Raw genomic sequence first — 24,226 nt, forward strand, 5'->3', positions numbered from 1 at the left:
TCTCCGAAGGCAACCCTACATTCCTAGAATAAAACTAACTTTGTGGTGCTATCCCTCTGTGTGCGTATGCTAAGTCACTTCAGTCATGTCCAGCTCTGTGCCACCCTATGGACTGTAGCCTGCCAGGCTCCTCTGTCCATGGAATTCTCCAGGCAGGAATACTGGAGTGGATTGCCATGCCCTCCTCCAAGTGATCTTCCCAACCCAGGGATCAAACCCATGTCTCTTACATCTCCTGTGTTGGCAGGTGCGTTCTTTACCACTAGCACTCCTGGGAGGCCCATTATCCCTTTAATATTTTGTTAGATTAAATTTGCTACAATTTTATTTAGTATTTACACATCTGTGTTCATGATGGATGTTTTTCTGTAGTGTTTTGCTTTTGTTTTCCTATAAAAGCCTTTGCCTGATTTTTGTATCAGGATAATGCTGGCCTCATTGAATGAGTTGGAAAGTATTTTCTCTTGTTCAGTTTTCCAGAAGAGTTTGTGTGGAATTGGTATTATTTTTCTTTTAAATGTTGATAGGAGTCATCAGTGAAGCCATCTGGTGTAGAGATTTCTTTGTAGGAAGGCTTTAAACTTCAAAATTAATTTCTTAAATGGATAGAGAACTATTCACATATATTTTTTTTCTTGAGCGAACTTAGTTTGTGTGTTTTAGGAAGTTGTTTTTTATCTGTTGGCAAATGTACTGACATAAAAATGTTCTTAACATTTATTACCTTTTAGTATTTGTGATTATGTTACCTCTCTCATTCTGGATATTATTAATTTGTGTCATGTCTTTTTCCTGACCTTTCTAACAGTTTGTCAATTTTATTTATTTTTTGAAGGAACCTGCTTTTGGTTTCTTTGATAATCTCTATTTCCATTGCTTTTCATTGATCTTCTCTTTCATCTTTATTGTTTCTTTTCTTCTATTTATTCTGTGCTAATTTGTTCTTCTCATTCTAGTTCTTTAAGATAGAAGTTGATTTCACATTTTAAGGTGAAATTTAAGACCAATCTGCAGCTCAGAGGGATGAACTTGGATAGGAAATATAAATTTGGTTTAGTCATTGTTGCTATGGTCATAGATCAGGTGCCAACAGAGATAGGCTTGAGGGAGAAGAGACAGAATCTGAAACTAATTTTTCCTTTAATGGCAGTAAAAGATACCTAGCATAACATGTATAATTTTAATCACTTTTACTGTATAGTTTAGAGGTGTTAAGTACACTCATATTGTTGTGCATCCATCTTTACTATCCATCTCAAGAATTTTTTCATCCTTCCAAACTGAAACTTGTCATTAGCCAATAATTTCCTTTTCTGTTTTCCTCCGTCCCTGGCAACCATCATTCTGCTTTCTGTCTCTATGAGTTTGACTACTCTAGATACATAAGTGAAATCATATAATCCTTTTGTGTCTGGCTTCTTTCATTTAAAATAATGTCTTCAAGATTCTTCCATGTTGTAGCATGTGTCAGAATTTTATTCCTTTTAAAGACTGAATGATATTCTCCTGTATGTATATACTTTATTTTGTTTATCATTCTTCCATTGATGGACATTTGGGTTGTTTTCACCTTTTGGTTATTATAAGTAATGCTGCTGTGAACTTGATATTTAACTTTTTGAGGATCCACCGAACTGTTTTCCATAATGGCTGCATCATTTTGCATTGTGACCAGCAGTGCACAAAGGTTCCAGTTTCTCCATGTCCTTACTAACACTAACACATGTATCTATGGGAATAAAGAAAATATATGTATATAAACAATAACCATCCTTATGAGTGAGAAGTGGAATCTCATTTTGGTTTTGGTTTTTATTTCCCTAGTGATTAATAATGATGTACATTTTTTCAAGTGCTCATTGGCCACCCATATATCTTCTTTGGAGAAATGTTTAGTCAAGTTCTTTGCCCATTTTTCATTTTGGTTTGTGTGTATGTGTGTGTGTGTATGTGTGTGTGTGTTGTTGTTGAGTTGTAGGAGTTCTTTATTTATTTTGGCTATTAATTCCCTAAGAGATATATGATTTGCAAGTATTTTCTCCATTTTATAAGCTGCTTTTTCACTGTTTATAGTGTCTTTTGATATACAAAAGTTTTTAGTTTTAATGAAGTCCAACTTTTGTTGCCTGTGCTTTTGTCATATCTAAGAAATCACTGCCAAACCTAGCATCATGAAGCTTTTGTTCTGTGTTTTCCTCTAAGAATTTTATAGTTTTTGCTCTTATGTTTAGATTTTTGATTTGTTTTAACTTTTGTGTGTGGTATAAGATAAGAATATGACCAGTTTTGGAAGACTTCCCAACATTGCCTGGCCAGTTAGAGGAAGGATAAGCTTGCAAAGAGGGAAAGATGGACAAATATCAGTGTTGCTGAGTGATCAAATTTGCAGCCATGAAATTAAAAGACGCTTACTCCTTGGAAGAAAGACCAACCTAGACAGCATGTTAAAAAGCAGAGACATTACTTTGCCAACAAAGGTCCATCTAGTCAAGACTATGGGTTTTCCAATAGTCATATATGGATGTAAGAATTGGACTATAAAGAAAGCTGAGCACTGAAGAATTGATGCTTTTGAACTGTGGTGTTGGAGAAGACTCTTGAGAGTCCCTTGGACTGTAAGGAGATCCAACCAGTCCATCCTAAAGGACATCAGTCCTGGATGTTCATTGGAAGGACTGATGCTGAATCTGAAACTCCAATCCTTTGGCCACCGAAGGCGAAGAGCTGACTCATTTGAAAAGACCCTCATGCTGGGAAAGGTTGAAGGCAGGAGGAGAATGAGACAATAGAGGATGAGGTGGTTGGATGGCATCACTGACTCAATGGACATGAGTTTGAGTAAACTCTGGGAGTTGATGATGGACAGGGAAGCCTGGCATGCTGTCGTCCATGGGGTCGCAAAGAGTCGGACATGACTGAGCGACTGAACTGAACTGAAGAGATCAAATAAGATGAGAATCCACCCCCTCCTCAACCTCCCAACTTATTACATTTAGAAACATGGAAGACACACAGGAGGAAAAGCACAGGCCATGTTTTGGAACAGTGACCGGAATAGGTTTTGGAACAATGAACAGTCTTATTTATTTGTAGCATATAATGTTGGAAATTAGACGAGAAGATTGATGGAGATCAAATAGAGAAAGACTAAGTGGGTTTGAATTTTATTCTTTAGGCAGCAGTAACATATGAAAAGGATAATGAAACAATAATTCTGTGAAGTACAGAGTCTGTTATCTCCTTTGTATTTGAAAAAATTGAATTTCCTTCTTGGTAAGTGAGGTGCATTAAGGTAGGTCATTAGTATCAGGGGAACTAGTTCTTCCTGGTTGTTGCTAATCTTTGGCTCTAGAAATAGATGCACTTCTATGCACTATTGGATATGTGTAACATACTCAACTTCTTAGTGGGGCTACAGCTGAAAATAGCAAAGTCCTGTTTTTGTTTGGCAATGGCTACACTGTATTGACGGAGAAGGCAATGGCACCCCACTCCGGTACTCTTGCCTGGAAAATCCCATGGATGGAGGAGCCTGGTAGACTGCAGTCCATGGGGTCGCTAGGAGTTGGACACGACTGTATAACTTTCAAGTAGACAACCTGAGCGACTTCACTTTCACTTTTCCCTTTCATGCATTGGAGAAGGAAATGGCAAGCCACTCCAGTGTTCTTGCCTGGAGAATCCCAGGGACGGGGGAGCCTGGTGGGTTGCCGTCTCTGGGGTCGCACAGAGTCGGACACGACTGAAGAGACTTAGCAGAAGCACACTGTATTGAACTGGATTAGTGTGAGTTGTGGACCAGATTACTGCTTGAGAGATGTTATTTATGTGCCTGAAAGTCATCAAGTGGTGCTGTTATTTTCTGTTTTACTGTGCAGCAAAAAATTCTGGGCATTTTCTTCAGCTATGGGACTTTTTATCTGGAGGCTAACTACTCTTTATGCCTCATTATAAGGTGATCCTGAGCATGCAGTTATTCTCCTTAAGTCCCTAATCTCCATCACCAACACTTTCCCAATTAGAAAGTCTATTACAAAAAAAATTTTTTAACCAAGAAGAAATAGAAAATTTGAACAGACCAATCATTAGTAATGAAATTGAAGCAGTAATTTAAAAACTTCCAACAAATAGAGGTCTAGGACCAGAAAGCTTCACAGGTGAGCTCTACCAAACATTTAAAGAAAAGTTAATACCTATCCTTCTCAAAATATTCCAAGATATTGAAGAGGAAGGAATGCTTCCAAACTCATTCTATGAGGCCAGAATTTTCCTGAGACCAAAATGAGATGAAGACATTATAAAAAGAAAGAAAGTTACAGGCCAGTATTTCTGATGAATATAGATGTAAAAATAATAAAATTATCAGCAAACTTAATTCAACAATACATTAAAAGGAACATACACCATGATCAAGTGGGATTTATTATAAGAATGCAAGGATTCAACACTCACAAATCAGTCAACAACTACATTAACAAAATGAAGGGTAAAAATAAAATGATCGGCTCAATAGAGAAAAAGCATTTGACAATTCAGTGTTCATTTATGACACAAACTGTCAGGAGAACATAACTAAACATAATAAAGGCCATATATGACAGACCCACAGCTAACATCATACTCAAGGTAAAAAGCTGACAGCTTTTCCTTTAAGATCAGGAAAAGACAAGGATGCCCACTCTGAGCATTTTTTATTCAACACAGTATTGGTAGTCTTAGCCACAAGAAAGCAGTTAAGAAAAAGAAATACAAGAAATTCAGATTAGAAAGGAAGTAAAACTGTTGTTATTAGATGATATGATACTATACAGGAAATGAACTGTATCCTGCCACTTTACTAAAAAATCAGTGTATAGAAATCAGTTGCCTTTCTATATATACATTAGTAATGAACTACTGGAAAGAGAAATGAAGAAAATAGTCATGTTTATTACAATTGCTCATAAAGAATAAAATACCTAGGAATAAATACAACCAAAGAGATGAAAGACTTATACTCTGAAAACTATAAGACATTGATGAAAGAAATTGAATACAACAGCAATTGATGAAAGAGATTGAATACTGTGCTCATGGATTAGAAGATGTAATATTGTTTAAATGTCTGTCCTACACAAGGAAATCTGTAGATTTTTAACACCATTTCTATCAAAATATAAATAGCATTTTTCACAGAACTGGAACAAATGGTCCTAAAGTATGTATGGAACCACAAAAGACCCCAAATAGCCAAACAACCTTGAGGAAGAACAAAGTTGAAGGTATCACATTCCCTGGTTTCAAACAAAATTACAGAATTATAGTAATCAAAACTGTGCTGGCATAAAAACAGACACATAGACCAATGAAAGAGAATAGAGAACACAGAAGTAAACCCATGTTTATATGGTTAATTAATTTATGACATTGAAGCCAGTAATTTACAGTAGAATAAAAGAGTCTCTTCCATCAATGGTACTTGGGAAAACTAGACAGCTACATGCAAGAGAAGGACATTGAACCATTTTCTTATACCATTTACAAAAATAAACTCAAAATGGATTAAAGACTTAAATGTAAGGCCTGAAACCATAAAAATCCTAGAAGAAAACATAGGCAGTATGCACTTTGATGTTAGTCTTAGCAATATAATTTTGGATAAATCTCAAGCCAAGGCAACAAAAGCAAAAGTAAACAAATGGGACTAGAGCAACTAACAAACTTTTGCACAGTGAAGGAAACTGTCAATATAATGAAAAGGCAGTGTACTGAATGTGAAAAGATGTTTGTCAATTATATATCTGATAGGACTTAATATCCAGAAATTATAAAGAACTCCTATGAGTCAGTTTCAAAAAACAGTCTGATTTAAAAATGGGTAGGGGACCTCAATAGACATTTTCTAAGAAAAATGCACAAATGATCAACAGACACGTGAAAAGATGCTCAACATTAGTAATCATCACATAAATGCAAATCAAAACCACAAAAAATATCACCCTGTTACTGTCAGAATGGCTGTTACCAAAAGTCAGCAAATGGGACTTCCCTGGTGGTCCAGTGGCTGTGACTCTTCACTCCTAATGCAGGGTTCACTCCACCTGACCCCAGGTTTGATCCTGGTCAGGGAACTAGATCACATATGCTGCAGCTAAGACCCAGCACAGCCAGATAAAGAAATAAATATTTTTTATAAAGTCAACAAGTAACAAATGTTGGTGAGGATGTGGAGAAAAGGGAACCCTTATGCACTGTTGGTGGAATGTAAAGAAAACAAGAATACTACTTTAAAAAGATTAATCACCTATGTGTTCATTGCAGCATTATAGTCAAGAGCCATGATATGAAAATAACCTCAGTGTCCATCAGTAGATGAATGGATAAATTGTGACACATGTGTCTGTCACATATTTGTGTGTGAATATTAGTCATAAAAAGGAATGGCATCTTGCCATTTGTGACAACCTGGAGAGACCAAAAGAGTGTTATGCTAACTGAAAGTCAGAAAGAGAAATACTAATACCAAATGATTTCACCTGTGTGTGGAATTTAAAAAACAAAAGGCTCATCCATGTTATAACATGTCAGTATGTTACTCATTTTTGTGGTCAAATAATAGTCCATTGCATGAGTATACATTTTATCTGTTCATCAGTTGATGGACATTTGAGTTTTTTCCATTTTTAGGCTATTATGGATAATGCTTCTGTGAACAGTTAGGTACAAATTTTGGTATATATACCTAGGAGTGAAATCACTGGATCATATGGTAACTCTATGTTTAACTTTTAAATTTTTATTTATTTTATTTTTTTCTGTTTTTTAAAATTTAGTTGCTGTACAATATTATATGTTATATGTATACAGCATAGTGATTCATAATATTTAAAGGTTATACTCCATTTATAAGAGGGACTAAAGAGCCTCTTGAGGAAAGTGAAAGAGGAGAGTGAAAAAGCTGGCTCAATACTCAACATTCAAAAAACTAAGGTCACGGCATTTAGTCCCATCACTTCGTGGCAAGTAGATGGGGAAACAATGGAAATAGTGACAGTCTTTACTTTCTTGGGCTCCAAAATCATCGCACATGGTGTGCTGCAGCTGTGAAATTAAAAGATGCTTGCTCCTTGGAAGAAAAGCTAACAAACCTAGACAGCATATTAAAAAACAGAGATGTTACTTTGCCAACAAAAGTCTGTCTAGTCAGTTCAGTTCAGTTCAGTTGCTCAGTTGTGTCTGACTCTTTGCGACCCCATGAATTGCAGCATGCCAGGCCTCCCTGTCCATCACCAACTCCTGGAGTTCACTCAAACTCATGTCCATCGAGTCGGTGACGCCATCCAGCCATCTCATCCTCTGTTGTCCCCATCTCCTCCTGCCCCCAGTCCCTCCCAGCATCAGAGTCTTTTCCAATGAGTCAACTTTCCACATGAGGTGGCCAAAGTACTGGAGTTTCAGCTTTAGCATCAGTCCTTCCAAAGAACACCCAGGACTGATCTCCTTTAGGATGGACTGGTTGGATCTCCTTGCAGTCCAAGGGACTCTCAAGAGTCTTCTCCAACACCATAGTTCAAAAGCATCAATTCTTCGGCACTCAGCTTTCTTCACAGTCCAACTCTCACATCCATACATGTCTAGTCAAAGCTATGGTTTTTCCAGTCGTCATGTATGGATGTGAGAGTTGGACCATAAAGAAAGCTGAGTGCCTAAGAATTGAAGCTTTTGAACTGTGGTGTTGGAGAAGACTCTTGAGAGTCCCTGGGACAGCAAGGAAATCCAACCAGTCCATCCTAAAGGAAATCAGTCCTAAATATTCATTGGAAGGACTGATGCTGAAGCTCCAAAACTTTGGCCACCTGATTTGAAGAGCTGACTCGTTCGAAAAGACCCTGATGCTGGGAAGGATTGAAGGTGGGAGGAGAAGGGGACGACAGAGGATGAGATGGTTAGATGGCATCACCAACTCCATGGACATGAGTTTGAGCAAGCTACGGGAGTTGGTAATGGACAGGGAAGCCTGGTGTGCTGCAGTTCATGGATTCACAAAGAGTCAGACACGACTGAGCTGAACTGACTGAATTGCATTTATAGTTACTATAAATTATTGGCTGTATTCCCTATGTTATATAGTATATCTTTGTAGCTTATTTTATACCTAATGGTTTGTACCTCTTGTTCTCTACCACTATATTGCCCTCTCCCTTTCCTTCTCCCCATTAGCTGGTTCTTTGTATCTATGAGTCTTCTTCTTTTTTGTTATATTCACTAGTTTCTTGTGTTTTTTAGATTTCACATATAGATGGTATATAGATTCATGTATAGATGGTGAAGCTGAAACTCCAATATTTTGAACACGTAATGTGAAGAACTGACTTATTTGAAAAGACCCTGTTGCTGGGAAAGATTGGAGGCGGGATGAGAAGGGGATGACAGAGAATGAGATGGTTGGATGACATCACTGACTCAGTGGACATGACTGCATAAATTCCGGGAGTTTATGATGGACAGGGAGGCCTGGTGTGCTGCAATCCATGGGGTTGCAAAGAGTCAGACACGACAGAGTGACTGAACTGATACTGATAGATGGTATCACATAGTATTTGTCTTTCTCTGACTTATTTCACTTTTTAGCATAACAGCCTCCAAATCCTACATGTTGCTGCAAATGGCAAAATTTTATTCTTTTTTATGGCTGAGTTGTATTCCATTGTATGTATGTGTGGGTATGTGTGTGCTAAGTCACTTCAGTAGTGTCCGACTCTGCGATCCCATGGACTGTAGCCTGCCAGGCTCCTCTGTCCATGAAATCCTCCAGGCAAGAATGCCAAATTGGGCTGCCGTTTCCACCTCCAGAGTATCTTCCTGACCTAGGGATTGAACCTGGGTTTCCCGTATTGTGGGCAGTTTCTTTACTGATTGAGCCACCAGGGAAGCCCCTGTGTGTATGTATATATATATACACACACACATATTTGTGCTGTCCATTCATCTATTGATAAAGATTTAGGTTTCTTCCATTTTTGGCAATTGTAAATAATGCTGCTGTGAACATGGGGGTGCATGTATCTTTTTGAATTAGTTTTTTATTTTTCTCCCCAGATATGTATCTAGGAGTGGAATTGCTGTGTCATATTGTAGTTCTGTTTTTAATTTTTTGAGGATTTCCATTTGTTTTTTGGGGCTCCGAAATCACTGCAGATGGTGACTGCAGCCATGAAATTAAAAGACTCTTACTCCTTGGAAGGAAAGCTATGACCAACCTAGATAGCATATTAAGAGACATTACTTTGCCAACAAAGGTACATCTAGTCAAGGTTGTGGTTTTTCCAGTAGTCATGTATGGATATGAGAGTTGGACTGTGAAGAAAGCTGAGCGCCGAAGAATTGATGCTTTTGAACTGTGGTGTTGGAGAAGACTCTTGAGAGTCCCTTGGACTGCAAGGAGATCCAACCAGTCCATCCTAAAGGAGATCAGTCCTGGGTGTTCTTTGGAAGGACTGATGCTAAAGCTGAAACTCCAGTACTTTGGCCACCTCGTGTGGAAAGTTGACTCATTGGAAAAGACTCTGATGCTGGGAGGGACTGGGGGCAGGAGGAGATGGGGACAACAGAGGATGAGATGGCTGGATGGCGTCACCGACTCGATGGACGTGGGTTTGAGTGAACTCCAGGAGTTGGTGATGGACAGGGAGGCCTGGCGTGCTGCAATTCATGGGGTTGCAAAGAGTCGGACGCGACTGAACTGAACTGATACTGTTTTCCACAGGCTGAACCAATTTACTTTCTCACCAGTGGTGTAAGGAGGGTTACCTTTTCTTCACATCCTTGCTAACATTCGTTATTTGTTTTCTTTTTGATAATAGTCATTATTACAGGTGTGAGGTGATATTTCACTGTGATTTTGATTTGCAGTTCCCTGATGATTAGTGAGTGATATTAAACATCTTCTCATGTGCCAGTTGGCTACCTGCACTTCTTCTTTGGAAACATGTCCATTCAGTTCTTCTGTGCATTTTTTAAGTTTTTTTTTTTTTTAATCTTTAATTATATGAGGTGTTTATATATGTTGGATATTAATCTGTTATCTGTCTTATCATTTACAGATATCTTCTCCCATTCAGTAGGTTGTCTTTTTGGTTTCTCCGTGGTTTCATTTGCTATGCAAAAGCTTCTAAGTTTAATTAGGTACCATTTATTTATTTTTGCTTTTGTGTTTCTTTGCTTTAGGTGAATCAAAAAAGGTATTGCCGTGATTTTTGTCAAAGAGTGTTTTGCTTATGTTTTCCTCTAAGAATTCTATAATATCTGATCTTAAAGTCTTGAATCCATTTTGAGTTTATTTTTGTGTATGGTGTTACGGGAATGTTCTAATTTCATGCTTTTACATGTAGCTGTCCATTTTCCCCATCACCCCTTGTTGCAGACACTGTCTTTTCTCCATTGTATGTTTTTGCCTCTTTTGTCATAGAGTAACTGAGCTTAAGTGTGTGGGTTCATTTCTGGGCTGTCTATTCTCTTCCATATGTTTAACTTTTTGAAGAACTGCCGATCTGTTTTGCACAGTTCAGTTCAGTTCAGTTGCTCCGTTGTGTCCAACTCTTTGCGACCCCATGAATCGCAGCACGCCAGGCCTCCTTGTCCATCACCAACTCCCGGAGTTCACTCAAACCCACGTCCATTGAGTCAGTGATGCCATCCAGCCATCTCATCCTCTGCCATCCCCTTCTCCTCCTGCCCCCAATCCCTCCCAGCATCAGGGTCTTTTCCAGTGAGTCAACTCTTTGCATGAGGTGGCCAAAGTACTGGAGTTTCAGCTTTAGCATCATTCCTTCCAAAGAAATCCCAGGGCTGATCTCCTTCAGAATGGACTGTTTGGATCTCCTTGCAGTCCAAGGGACTCTCAAGAGTCTTCTCCAACACCACAGTTCAAAAGAATCAATTCTTCAGCCCTCAGCCTTCTCAGTCCAACTGTCACATCCATACATGACCACTGGAAAAACCATAGCCTTGACTAGACGAACTTTTGTTGGCAAAGTAATGTCTCTGCTTTTCAATATGCTATCTAGGTTGGTCATAACTTTCCTTCCAAGGACTAAGCATCTTTTAATTTCATGGCTGCAGTCACCATCTGTAGTGATTTTGGAGCCCCCCATAAATAAAGTCTGACACTGTTTCCACATCTATTTCCCAAGAAGTGATGGGACTGGATGCCATGATCTTGGTTTTCTGAATGTTGAGCTTTAAAGCCAACTTTTTCACTCTCCTCTTTCACTTTCATCAAGAGGCTCTTTAGTTCCTCTTCACTTTCTGCCATAAGGCTGGTGTCATCTGCATATCTGAGGTTATTGATATTTCTCCCGGCAATCTTGATTCCAGCTTGTGCTTCTTCCAGTCCAGCGTTTCTCATGATGTACTCTGCATATAAGTTAAATAAACAGGGTGACAATATACAGCCTTGACGTACTCCTTTTTCTATTTGGAACCAGTCTGTTGTTCTATCTCCAGTTCTAACTGTTGCTTCCTGACCTGCATACAGATTTCTCAAGAGGCAGGTCAGGTGGTCTGGTATTCCCATCTTTTTCAGAATTTTCCACAGTTTATTGTGATGCACACAGTCAAAGGCTTTGGCATAGTCAATAAAGCAGAAATAGATGTTTTTCTGGAACTCTCTTGCTTTTTCCATGATCCAGCGGATGTTGGCAATTTGATCTCTGGTTCCTCTGCCTTTTCTAAAACCAGCTTGAACATCAGGAAGTTCACGGTTCATGTATTGCTGAAGCCTGGCTTGGAGAATTTTGAGCATTACTTTACTAGCGTGTGAGATGAGTGCAATTGTGCGGTAGTTTGAGCATTCTTTGGCATTGCCTTTCTTTGGGATTGGAATAAAAACTGACCTTTTCCAGTCCTGTGGCCACTGCTGAGTTTTCCAAATTTGCTGGCATATTGAGTGCAGCACTTTCACAGCATCATTTCAGGATTTGGAATAGCTCAACTGGAATTCCATCACCTCCACTAGCTTTGTTCGTAGTGATGCTTTCTAAGGCCCACTAGACTTCACATTCCAGGATGTCTGGCTTTAGGTCAGTGATCACATCATCGTGATTATCTGGGTTGTGAAGATCCTTTTTGTACAGTTCTTCTGTGTATTCTTGCCACCTCTTCTTAATATTTTCTGCTTCTGTTAGGTCCATACCATGTCTGTCCTTTATGGAGCCCATCTTTGCATGAAATGTTCCCTTGGTATCTAATTTTCTTGAAGAGATCTCTAGTCTTTTCCATTCTGTTGTTTTCCTCTGTTTCTTTGCATTGATTGCTGAGGAAGGCTTTCTTATCTCTTCTTGCTATTCTTTGGAACTCTGCATTGAGATGCTTATATCTTTCCTTTTCTCCTTTGCCTTTTGCTTCTCTCTTTGCACAGTAGCTTTACTATTTACAATCCCACCAGCAGTGTGTAAGGGTTTTGGTTTTATCTTATCTTGAAGATATGATAAAAACTTTTTATTGTCTATCTTTTTGATTATAGTCTTCCTGATAGGTATATAAGTGGTATTTCATTGTTCAACAATATACTTTCAAGGTTTTCTTTTAACCTTTTTGATTTTAAACTTTATCTGCTAGCTTCTTGATAAGGTAGGTGAGGATTTAGCTGTCTACCACCTCCTCCCTGAAGCATACTTACCTTTCCCTTTCCCCATCCTTCCTGTTCTCCATTCAGCTCTCGAAGAGCTAGATCAGATTCATTGTTATGACTTAGTATTGTTTGTGTTGAGCCCTGTGGTATTATGATTACCTTTTGTTTCTTTAGATTTTTATTATATTAAAATTTGACATAATATTTTTTTTGCCCTTTTTTCATTTTGCCCTTTCCTCTCATGTATCTGTTATTAAGTGTTAGTCCCACAGCCGTGTCCAACTCTTTGTGACCTCATGGAGTGTAGTCCTCCAGGTTCCTTTGTCCATGGAATTCTCCAGGCAAGAGTACCTGAGTTGGTTGCCAGTTCCTACTCCAGGGGATCTTCCTGACCCCGGGATCAAACCTGGGACTCCCAAATTGCAGGCAGATTCTTTACCATCTCAGCCATCAGGGAAGCCTCCATATCTATAAATATTATTTCAAATTTTTTTCTGTCAGTCTATCAATATTCCTCTCAAAACACTTAAACATTGGTGACTCATCAGTTCCTTTTTCTCCTGGAGCCCTCTAATGTCCTGACCCACTTTGGAATGGTGTCTTTCTAGGGCTGTAGCATAGATGACATCTTGCAACCTCTTCTCATAGTCCTCTTGGGGAATTAGTCAGACTTTTAACCTCTGAAAAGTGAAGGTGAAGTCGCTCAGTCATGTCCGACTCTTTGCGACCCCATGGACTGAGGAGCCTACCAATTTTCCAGGCAAGAGCACTGGAGTGGGTTGCCATTTCCTTCTCCAGGGAATCTTCCCAACCCAGGGATCAAACTCGGGTCTCCCGCATTGCAGGCAGACGCTTTACTGTCTGAGCCACCAGGGAAGTCCTTTTAACCTCTGGGTTGATCTAAATTTTGTGTCTTTTCTCTCCCACTTAATGTCTCTGTTATTTATTCTAGATCTGGAAGATTTCCTTAATTTTACCTTAACTCTTCAACTTTTACTTTGCTAAATGAAAAAAATTTTCAGATTTCTTTACTATTCTTTAAATATTCTTTTTATATTTTATATATTTCATGAGTACAGTATCTTTTATATTTCTAAGAGTATTCATGTAATGTCTTCAGTTTCTTTCAAGTTTTTTTCTCTTTTAGCTCCTTATCTTTTAGAAACTTTCTTTAGATGATCCTTTGTTTGTTCACATTTAAGAGGGAGTCTGTACAAAGCTATTTGAAAGCTCTGTGCGTATACTTGGGATGATTTCCAACATTATCTGACAATTTGCTGAGAGACAGGCACTAAACTAAGTACTTTATTTACGTTATCTTAACAGATCTTTACATTGGTCCTGTGAGGTTCTAATTTCATAGATGAGGAATGTCTTGAGGCTTAGATGGTACAACTCAAAGGAGGGATACCCAGATCTGTCTGCCTTCATATGATTTTTTTAAAATCTAACCTTCAAGTCAAATAGAAACAAGACAGGCAAAAGTGATCATCCAAACACAAAACTGCAGCAGCTACAGAAGTATGTTGAGAAGAAATGGTGAATATGATTATTTAGGAGAGTTGGGACCGTTGTCTGAGTGATGTGCCCTTTTTTTCCCCGCTACTAAGCTCTTTTTCAGAGAACCAGGTACATAACTTGGAAATATTAATATTTATGTGAGTGACATGTGAGGCTTCTTTAAACAGGATGGAAAGACAGAGGTAGTAAGTAACATGCTATATTAAAGGAAGCATCATAGGTGATTTTATAAAACAAGAAATTAGGAAGTATTATTTGGGAAGATCAGCATTATACACATGATACAGCAGTGAATGATTATAATGCTATTTTTCTCAAACATTAAAAATTATAAACCTCTTATCCTGTTGAATAGCACACAAAAATTATATATACACATTTGTGTGTTTTTTGGTGGCCTCTCAAAAAGTACACTTAGCTCAAGTATGTCAGACTGCACTTCCTGTTTGATGGTACTGTTTCCAAATACTGATACTTAGGTTTTAGAATCCCTGTCAGCAGAAGTCCATATGCATCACCAGTTAAATATTTTTAATCATAAGCAATCACTGTGAAAATATTTTAAAGATGGTAGGAAGATGCCAAATATAATTTTTTAAAAACATTTTTGAGTGACAGAGTTGTATCTTTTATTATTAGAACTGTCTTCATTTTTGCAGAAAAGAACTACATCCTGTGTATGGGTACTGGGTCTTATAGAATTTTTTTCCTATTAATTATTACAGCTTGCTAAATAACTCTTGTGAAGTAAGCATAAAGGAGTATAATTAACTGGAGCTACGGCAGTGATAGGACAATAGGAGGCAGATGTACCTACTGAAGGATAAAAATAATTACTTGAGAAATAGTTAAGTTAGAGTATTTCTGTGATAAGACAATTTCCCTCCTTTTGTTTAAATATTCGCAGCATTCCACCATGAAATGTTCAGTTATAGCTAAGAGCCCTTCCCCTAAAAGGAATAACCTTGTTATTTAGTGAAGTGCCTCTTCATAGTAACATCAGGGTTAAAATATTGAGCTCTCTTTTTCTCATTGTAAGCATATACTGGATTCTTTGATGAGAAGAATATGTTATACTTTCTGTGTTCTAAAGACTCACGACTCTTTATTTTTAATTTAGGAAAAGCTCAAAGGAATAATTATTAGCTACTGAGTTCTCAGGTGTAACTGTCATTTATCTTTGGAAACATGGATTTCATTTATATATGAAAACCAATAGGACATAAAAAGGTTAAATTTGGTCTCAGCTCTTTACAATGTACATTTCTACAAGATAGCAACTTTTTATTGTTATTTATGTGTGTCTTTTGAATTTTCGATACTGTTGAGGAGTTACTGTAGCAGACACACCCCCAAATCCAAGTGGTCTGACATAAAAGTTCATTTCTTTCTCACTTTTCAGTCTAGAGAAGGTTGATTGGCCTTCCACATGGTCATTCAGGAGCCCATACAACTTTTATCTTATGGCTCTGCCTTCCTCTGCATTCTGGAGTCCTCTCCATTCAGCTGGTGGGGAGAGTACATACTCATTTATTAACTGAAGAAAATGGCAACCCACTCCATGCCACAAATTCTTTACCCGACTCTTTTCTCATTTTATTTTAAAACATGAAATATTTAACCAGTTTGAGTCATTTAAACAGTCACTGAACTATATAGTGTTAGAACTAACTAAAGTTGTAGTGCAGTCTCTTCATTTGATAAATTAGAGAATAGGCTCAGAGAAATTGGAGAGATATTCCTAAGATCACTAAATGCCATATCTAGGAAAAACAAGTTTCCCAATCTCAAGGGTAGTATGTATTCTTTCTTTGTACTATGTCGTTTTTGATGAACCTTCTTTTACAAATTCACATCTCCTAAATTAATACAAATTGTTTGCCCAGATTTCTTTCCTTTTACCATCCTCCTAAGATGCTTATCCTAGAGAAAGGGGGATTTTATTATAATTGATGTAGAATAGAATTTTGTGTGTTTAGTCTCTCAATCTTATCCAACTCTTTGCAGCCCCATGGACTGTAGCCTGATAGGCTTTTCTGTTCACGGAATTTTCCAGGCAAGAATACTGGAGTGGGTTGCCTTTTCTTACTCCAGGGTATCTTCCCAACGCAGGGATTGAACTGATGTCTCTTGTGTCTCCTACATTGACAGGCAGGTTCCTTACCACTAGTGATCTGAAAAGCATTTGTCATGTTGTTATTATTGGGTCCTATAGTGGAGCACCATATTGACTTTGCAGGTTCAAGGAAGAATGCCCCAGGGATTGGAGAGGCAAAGGAGGGGAGGATGTCAGAGTCAAATAGGGTGTATTTCAAAATTTTGCCTACAGCCAGCTCGGATCTTGAGGAACATTTATGATAACTTCAAGAATATACCTCCTTCACTTAAAATGACTTGCAAAACAGATTGATTCAGCTTAGAGCTCTTTAAATTCAATGAAATTTGAAATATTAATTTGTTTAATTTTGTTGGTTGATACTTAATTCCAAACTTAAAAGTGCTATTTTATTTTAAATAAATTCCCCCCACATTTAAATAATTCCCCAGCATGAAGTAATATAAGTTCATTGCAGAAAATACAGAAAAGTATATTCTTAAAATGACATGTAATTTTAGTTCCTAATAATAACCACAGGTAGCATTTGGAGACATTTCTTCCTGGTGTCTTGATTACATGGTATAGGACAAAAATATAAATATTTATTGAATAAATTTGACATGATATCCCAAGCATTGCCCTATGCTTGTAACGTTCTTAGAAAATATTTTTACCAGGTCTGTAATATTCTAGTAGACGGATGTACTGTGATTGGTCACTCATCTTTTGTTGGACTTTAAAATGTTGTAAATTATGTATTTTTGTTTATTTGTTCTTTAGAAATTCTTAATTAGGCAATCTCAGCAGTTTAGGCAATCTCAGCAGTTGGGCAGGTTCTTTTTGTCAGTGTACATATTTCCTGAGATATTTCTAAATGGATCCTTTTTTGTATAAGGTCTTTCTGTCTCCTAGTACTTCCCCAAGGTTGTGCCTGCAGTTAGGTGGTTGGCTTAATTGTTTGTGTCTCCAGTAGCCTGTGGGCTTCCCTGATAGCTCAATTGGTAAAGAATCCGCCTGCAATGCAGGAGACCCTGGTTTGATTCCTGGGTCAGGAAGATCCACTGGAGAAGGGATAGGCTACCTACTCCAGTATTCTTGGGCTTCCCTTGTGGCTCAACTGGTAAAAAGTCTGCCTGCAATGCGGGAGACCTGGGTTTGGTTCCTGGGTTGGGAAGATCCCCTGGAGAAGGGAAAGGCTACGAACTCCAATATTCTGGCCTGGAGAATTCCATGGACTGTACAGTGCTTGGGGTTGCAAAGAGCTGGACACGACTGAGTGACTTTCACACACCACCAAGACTGTAAGCTTCCAGAGGATCAAGGCTTGTCTTCCTTTGCCTTTGTATCTCCGTTACTCAGCACAGTGTCAGGAATGTAATAAACATTCAATAAAATACTTGTTGATGCTTATTGTGATTCTGAAAAGTGATGAGACTGGTTTTCATGTGATGGTTTTGGAATTTTTCTTACAGCTTTTTCAGTCTTACCTTGCATAAGTGACACACATAAGAATGGAAATGAATACAGGAGTCTAAATTTAAGACAGGAATGTTTTTCCTTAAATTTACTTGGATACACAGTGTTATAGATCACTACTGGCAAAGAGGAGAAGGCAATGGCACCCCACTCCAGTACTCTTGCCTGGAAAATCCCATGGACGAAGGAGCCTGGTAGGCTGCAGTCCATGCTAAGGGTCGGACATGACTGAGCGACTTCACTTTCACTTTTCACTTTCATGCATTAGAGAAGGACATGGCAACCCACTCCAGTGTTCTTGCCTGGAGAATCCCAGGGACAGGGGAGCCTGGTGGGCTGCCGTCTATGGGGTTGCACGGAGTTGGACACGACTGAAGTGACTTAGCAGCAGCAGCAGTGGCAAAGAGGGGGGCCCACAACTTGCAGACAAAAGAAAGATAGTTTATTGCTTTACAAACTGGTTCATTGTAGCTCTGATATCTTTTCCTTCTTCCACTTCCATTTTCCTACTGTTCTTCCTCCTTTCCAGAAGTTAGCATCAGGATCACAGTGTTGAGATTAAGTCTTGCCACCTTCAGATTGAACTTGTTGCTTTTTAAGGATTTTGAGGGTAGGATAGAAGGTAAATTTTTATTTTATTATTTATTCATTCATTTACTTTTTAGCCATGCTGCACAGCATGTGGGGTCTTAGTTCCCTGCCCAAGGATCGAACCCACACCCACTTCAGTGGAAGCTCAAAGTCTTAACCACTGGACTGCCAGGGAAATCCTTTTTTTTAAAAATTTAAATTCATGAAGTTTGGCTTTATTTATTCTTTATAGACTCCTCTACATAGATTGATTTGACATAATTTATCAGTATATTTTTATCAAGAATATGTTATTCCAGGAAGCTAAGGCTAAGCCATGGAAACAGATAGGAGTAAATCAATAAAAGTCACACATTTTGAGGTTTCATGTGGAGAAAATAGAAAGATATACATGAATATAAGAGAAATATAGCCCTGGAAGTTTGGGAAAAGGGAACATGGGGAGAGAGCAAAACCTTGAGTGACTGGAATTTAGCCACAGTTTTCTTGCTGTTTATATGGATTATTAGCTACTTTTTGAAATGATAATTAGGTACAATTATTATGAGGCACAGAGGATCTTCAGTGTCTTTATTCCTCAAATTTTGATGCATTCCACCTTGAGAGGGACAAAAAGGACATTTTATTAAAGGAAAACCTCTCTTAGAGAATCAGTAACCTGTGTAATATAATTTCCAGGAAGACAACATTCCTTATTTTTAAATGTAAAGTTTTCTTCCCTGAGTAAGCCCACCAGAGGCTTCAAATTTTGCAGTGGAACTCATAGGCAGTGTGTCTATATGTACATTTTATGTGTATGTATATAAAATATTCTTATGTGTAAATACCTATATATGAATATATGCATGTGTGTTTATATGTCTGTATATGTATTATGTGCAGGGCTACCTGGTCACTTAGGGAATGGGGTAGAAATTTTAAATATTTGATTGTTGAATTCTAAGACAGAGCTATATCAGGTTGTCCTGACTTTACTGATAGAAAGTTGTATAATTATAGTTTCTTTGGTAGTTGGATAAAACTCTCACAGTTGCTCTATCCCTGGCCTCTTGTGAGCACATAAGTAAATATTTGATGGTTCTTTTCTAGTACAGCATAGATGCTTAAAATATTAATTGTGGTCAACCAGTTGTGTGGTTATTGGTATTCCTCTGTAAGAACAGTAACTCACAGCACAGCTCTTTATTTTAAACATTCTGTGTTACTTTGTCCCTGATAATGTAAAGGGGAGCTGATTTCTTGTGTGTGTGTGTGTGTGTGTGTGTGTGTTGCTCAGTCATCTCTGACTCTCTGCGTCCCAGTAGATTGTAGCCTACCAGGCTCCTCTGTCCATGGAATTCTCCAGGCAAGAATACTGGAGTGGGTTGCCATTGGACATAACTTGGAATCACAAAAAAGTTTATTCATCTCTGGGGGCATTCTCAAATAAGTAACTTATGTTCTATTTACATTCTTGGGACTTCAGGGATGTAGGTTAGGAGACCACCCTTCCTGACTTTCTTATTTTACAGTAAGAGGCTTCCATATTCTGAAACATGAGATCAGAATGGGTGGAGGAGAGGAAGGTGCTGAGAGGCCAGGTTGGAAGGAGGCAGCAAGCAGTGCAGGTAGCACTAGGATGATATCGGGAAGGGGGTCACCCTTGTTGCCATCCCAGCATCACGCCTCACTATTTCAAATCAGGAGTGTGGGGATTGCTTACTACTCTCCCTGCAAAAGAATGGTTTTCGACCTTAGCTGGGCATAACAATCAACTGTGAAATTTTTAAAAGTCTACATACCAGGCCTGACATTTAAATGTGATTCTCTAGCAGTGGAACCTAGATATCAATATTAAAAAAGCTTCCCAAGAGGTTCCAATGTGCATCCAAGGTGAAGATGCCTGCAAAGCTCAAATAAGCTGCAGATTCTCTCATTTAGTAGTGAATGTACATAGAGCCTCAGCTTTGTACCAGATTCTTATTAGTTGCTAGAAATAGAAAAATAAATAAGATATGGTTGACAAAGGAATACAATCTAGTCGAGGAGATAGAAATAATAACAAATAATGTAATAGAAAGCATGAAGTGAAAAAGAGAAAACTGTTAGTCACTCAGTTGTGTCCAACTCTTTGCAACCCCTTGGACTGTAGTCTACTAGGCTCCTCTGTCATTGGAATTCTCCAGGCAAGAATATTGGAGTGGGTTGTTGTTGTACTGCTGTTCAGTCGCTCAGCCATGTCCTACTCTTTGAGACCCCACGGACTGCAGCACACCAGGCTTCTCTGTCCTTCACTATCTCCTGGAATTTGCTCAAACTCAGGTCCATTGAGTCAGTGATGTTATCTAACCATCCATCCATGCTGCCCGCTTCTTTGCCTTCAATCTTTCCCAGCGTCAGGGTCTTTTCCAATGAATCGGCTCTTTGCAGTGCAGTTCAGTTCAGTTGCTCAGTCTTGTCCAGCTCTTTGCAACCCCGTGAACTGCAGCACGCCAGGCTTCCCTGTCCATCACCAACTCCTGGAGCCTACTTAAACTCATTGCATCAGTCCGTTGCATCAGTGATGCCATTCAACCATCTCATCCTCTGTCGTCCCCTTCTCCTGCCTCCAATCTTTCCCAGCATCAGGGTCTTTTCCAATGAGTTGGTTCTTCGCATCAGGTGGCCAAAGTATTGGAGTTTCAGCTTCAGCATCAGTCCTTCCCAATGAATATTCAGGGTTGATTTCCTTTAGGATTGACTTGTTTGGTCTCCTCCCTGTCCAGGGGACTCTCAAGAGACTTTTCCAGCACCACAATTTGAAGGCATCCGTTCTTTGGTACTCAGCCTTTTTTATGGTCCAACTCTCACATCTGTACATGACTACTGGAAAAACCATAGCTTTGACTATATGGACCTTTGTTGGCAAAGTGATGTCTCTGCTTTTTAATATCCTGTCTAGGTTTGCTATAGCTTTTCTTCCAAGAAGTAAACATCTTTTAATTTCCTGGCTGTAGTGACTGTGCACATTGATTTTGGAACCCAAGAGAATAGATTGTCACTATTTCCATTTTTTCCTCATCTATTTGCCATAAAGTGATGGAACTGATGCTATGAGCTTAATTTTTTGAAAATGTTGAGTTTTAAGCCAGCTTTTTCACTCTTCCTTTTCACCCTCATCAAGAAGCTCTTTAGTTCCTGCCATTAGAGTGATATCATCTGCTTATGATTTTGAATTATTGGAGTGTGTGGCCATTCCCTTCTCCAGGGGATCTTCCCAACCCGGGAATCGAACCTTGGTTTCCCGCATTGCAGGCAGATTCTTTACCATCTGAGCCACCAGCTGAGCCCATAATACAGGGCATATAACATATTAAAATAGAGGTGTTTAGAGTGTTAATGGAAATACAGGTAGAAGAAGCAAATTAACTTTGCCTGAGGTTGAGGATATGGGTTAAAGTGGGAATGAAATGAGAAACGGTCAGGTTTTCGTAGAGAAAGTGATGAATTAAGCGTTTATCAGATAGAAAAAGAGAAAAGAGGAAGTTAAAGAAAAAAAGATTTTAAACATGCAAAGATGGGAAGAGATTGAATAAATGTTCAGGGATTGGTTGGAAAGCAAGATGCCTTTGAGGTATTTGTAGGTTTTGCAGCTGGCAAATCAGAGTCAGGTGATGAGGTGCCTTATAAACCACAGTCAGGAATATGGATGCTATCTTGCATGCTGTGATGTCGAAGGGTCAAATATATACAGGGACTATGTAGATCATATGAAGAATGAAGCTGGTCAGGTGGAAAGAAGTTGATAGTGTTGGAGGCTTTAGTAATCTTGATAGCATGGAACTTGTTTGAAGGCATTTAAGTAGAAATTTTTAAAAATGTTTATTTAGGTTGAGCTAGGTCTTCATTGTGGCATGCATGTGGATTCTAGTTCCCTCACCAGGGACTGAACCTGAGCCCTTTGCATTGGGAGCACGGAGTCTTACCCACTAGACCACCAGGGAAGTCCCAAGAAATGTATTCTAAAGTTTAATTTAAGCTTAAAATAAGGGAACACTATTTAGGTCAAATCTGTCAAATTCAACTTTCAAGTGCCAGTTTGTTGTACCTTCAGTATAAGAGCCCTATTAGAATAGTAAAAAAAAAAAAAAAAAAAATAAGTAAGACTTTTGTACCAATTCTAAAGTAGTATTGCAGAAGTATAATTAAAAGTTGAGGTTGGGCTGGAGATGTGGAGATAAGAACATAGTGGAAAGATCACTGTAGTAATCTTGGATAAGTGTTCCAGCAAGCCACCAATGCCTTCAAACAGGGTGGCTTAACTGTTTGGTTACTCAGTCCCTTTACTGTTAAGCTGCCAGCATTGATCCATACCCTCTGCCCAGCTCTGTTTATCATGTTGCTATATGTACCCCACCACCCATCTCCATGTCTTTGTCTGTTCTGTTTCTCTCTGTGTTAAACATGGTTTTGTTTCTCCGTTGGTTCATATCCTTAGATGAACACTGATGTTTCATGGAAACTTTCTTCTGTTTCATCTGTAACTTAGAATTTCTGCATCTGGCTGCTGCTCCCAGCATCTCAGGTTGGAAAGACCTATATTTCAGTCTTGTTTCTGCCAGAGCTTTTGATGAGTTTTTTTTAACTTTTCCAGAATATGGTTGTGGCGGTTTAGTTGCACAGTCATGTCCAACTCTTTGCTACCCCATGGACTGTAGCTCACCAGGCTTCTCTGTCCATGGGATTTCTCAGGCAAGCATACTAGAGTGGGTTGCCATTTCCTTCTCTGAGGGATCTTCCCAACGATGAAACCCACATCTCCTGCATTGTAGGCGGTCTTTTGCATTGCAGGCAGGTTCTTTACCATTGTGCCACTAGGGAAAAACCCAGTGTACCCTGGGCTTCTTGCCAGAATGTACTTGCCTATTTTTCAGTACTGTATTGTATTCTTGAAGATAGTTGAGATGATTGATTATAAAATGATTTTGAAAATCATTAAGCATTGTTCATAAGATACAGATATGCAAGAGTAGTGTAAACCACAGATTTAAATTATTTTGGAAATATTATTTTTATGCTTATTTTCTCTAAAGTGATAATGTGTTGGAAATATAGTTTTAGATGAGAGATATATATGTGCTTTTTTTAAAAATAGTCTAAGTATTTTATTTTACTTGGTTTGTCCCAATGAATTTACTTGGTAAAGTATTTTTAGAAAAACATGTGGATGAAATATTAGTCATTTAAATTAGATCATGTCTATATTGTGCATCTACCATATTTGAATAATTTATAGAGCTTTATTGTTAGTGTAACCACTCCATGTAATCTAAAGCAGGTGACATTTTTGTTCTTTTAAAGGTGCTAAAACTAAATTTTATTGACTTAAGATAAATTTTACTTAATCTTTCCTGTTTGGCAGGCAACCAGATAAACTGGTGGTAGTTTGGACAAGAAGAAGCCGAAGGAAGTCTTCCAAGGTTTGTCTGTTTTCTAAATTTCTTACCCAAATGTTGAATGTAACTTTTGATCTAATTATTAAGCTGGCCCCAGTGAAGAATATTTTTAAATATTTTTTGATATTTTGGGTTATTCTTATAATCTGCTTTACTAAAGTGATTGATTAGGTACTGTATGTAATCTTGGTATTATAGTTCTAAACAGGAGCCAGATACCTGAGTTTTGATTTTGGATTTGGTGGTCTTAAATAACATAATAGTTATTTAACATCTCTGTGCTAGAATATCATGAACTAATGAGTAAATAAAGATCACTTAAAAATTATATCTAGAATTACTTTATTCAGCTTCTAAGAAGATGGAGTTAGGGCACACATAATTAATGATGAGTTATCTGAGTCCATTTGCTAGGTTACAGAAGAGAAGGGGTTGGGTTTTTCAGAAGTTTTAATCTTTTGTTCTTATGGCTTTGTGGGGGAGTGGAGCAGAATTTTTAAATGTTCAATAACAATT

General features: G+C 38.3%; 1 protein-coding gene across 10 annotated transcripts in view; it reads left to right on the plus strand.

The window, feature by feature from the left end:
• EHBP1 (EH domain binding protein 1) overlaps nucleotides 1-24,226 on the plus strand; it is a 387,100-nt gene that overhangs the window by 66,050 nt on the left and 296,824 nt on the right. For all 10 annotated transcript variants that reach the window (XM_024999431.2, XM_024999432.2, XM_024999433.2 and 7 more), the window contains exon 3: nucleotides 23,677-23,734. In XM_024999431.2, the coding sequence (XP_024855199.1) occupies nucleotides 23,677-23,734 (58 nt within the window). The remainder of the gene's footprint in view (nucleotides 1-23,676; nucleotides 23,735-24,226) is intronic.

This window comes from Bos taurus, chromosome 11 (assembly GCF_002263795.3).
Source record: "Bos taurus isolate L1 Dominette 01449 registration number 42190680 breed Hereford chromosome 11, ARS-UCD2.0, whole genome shotgun sequence".
In the NCBI taxonomy this organism is placed as follows: Eukaryota; Metazoa; Chordata; class Mammalia; order Artiodactyla; family Bovidae; genus Bos; species Bos taurus.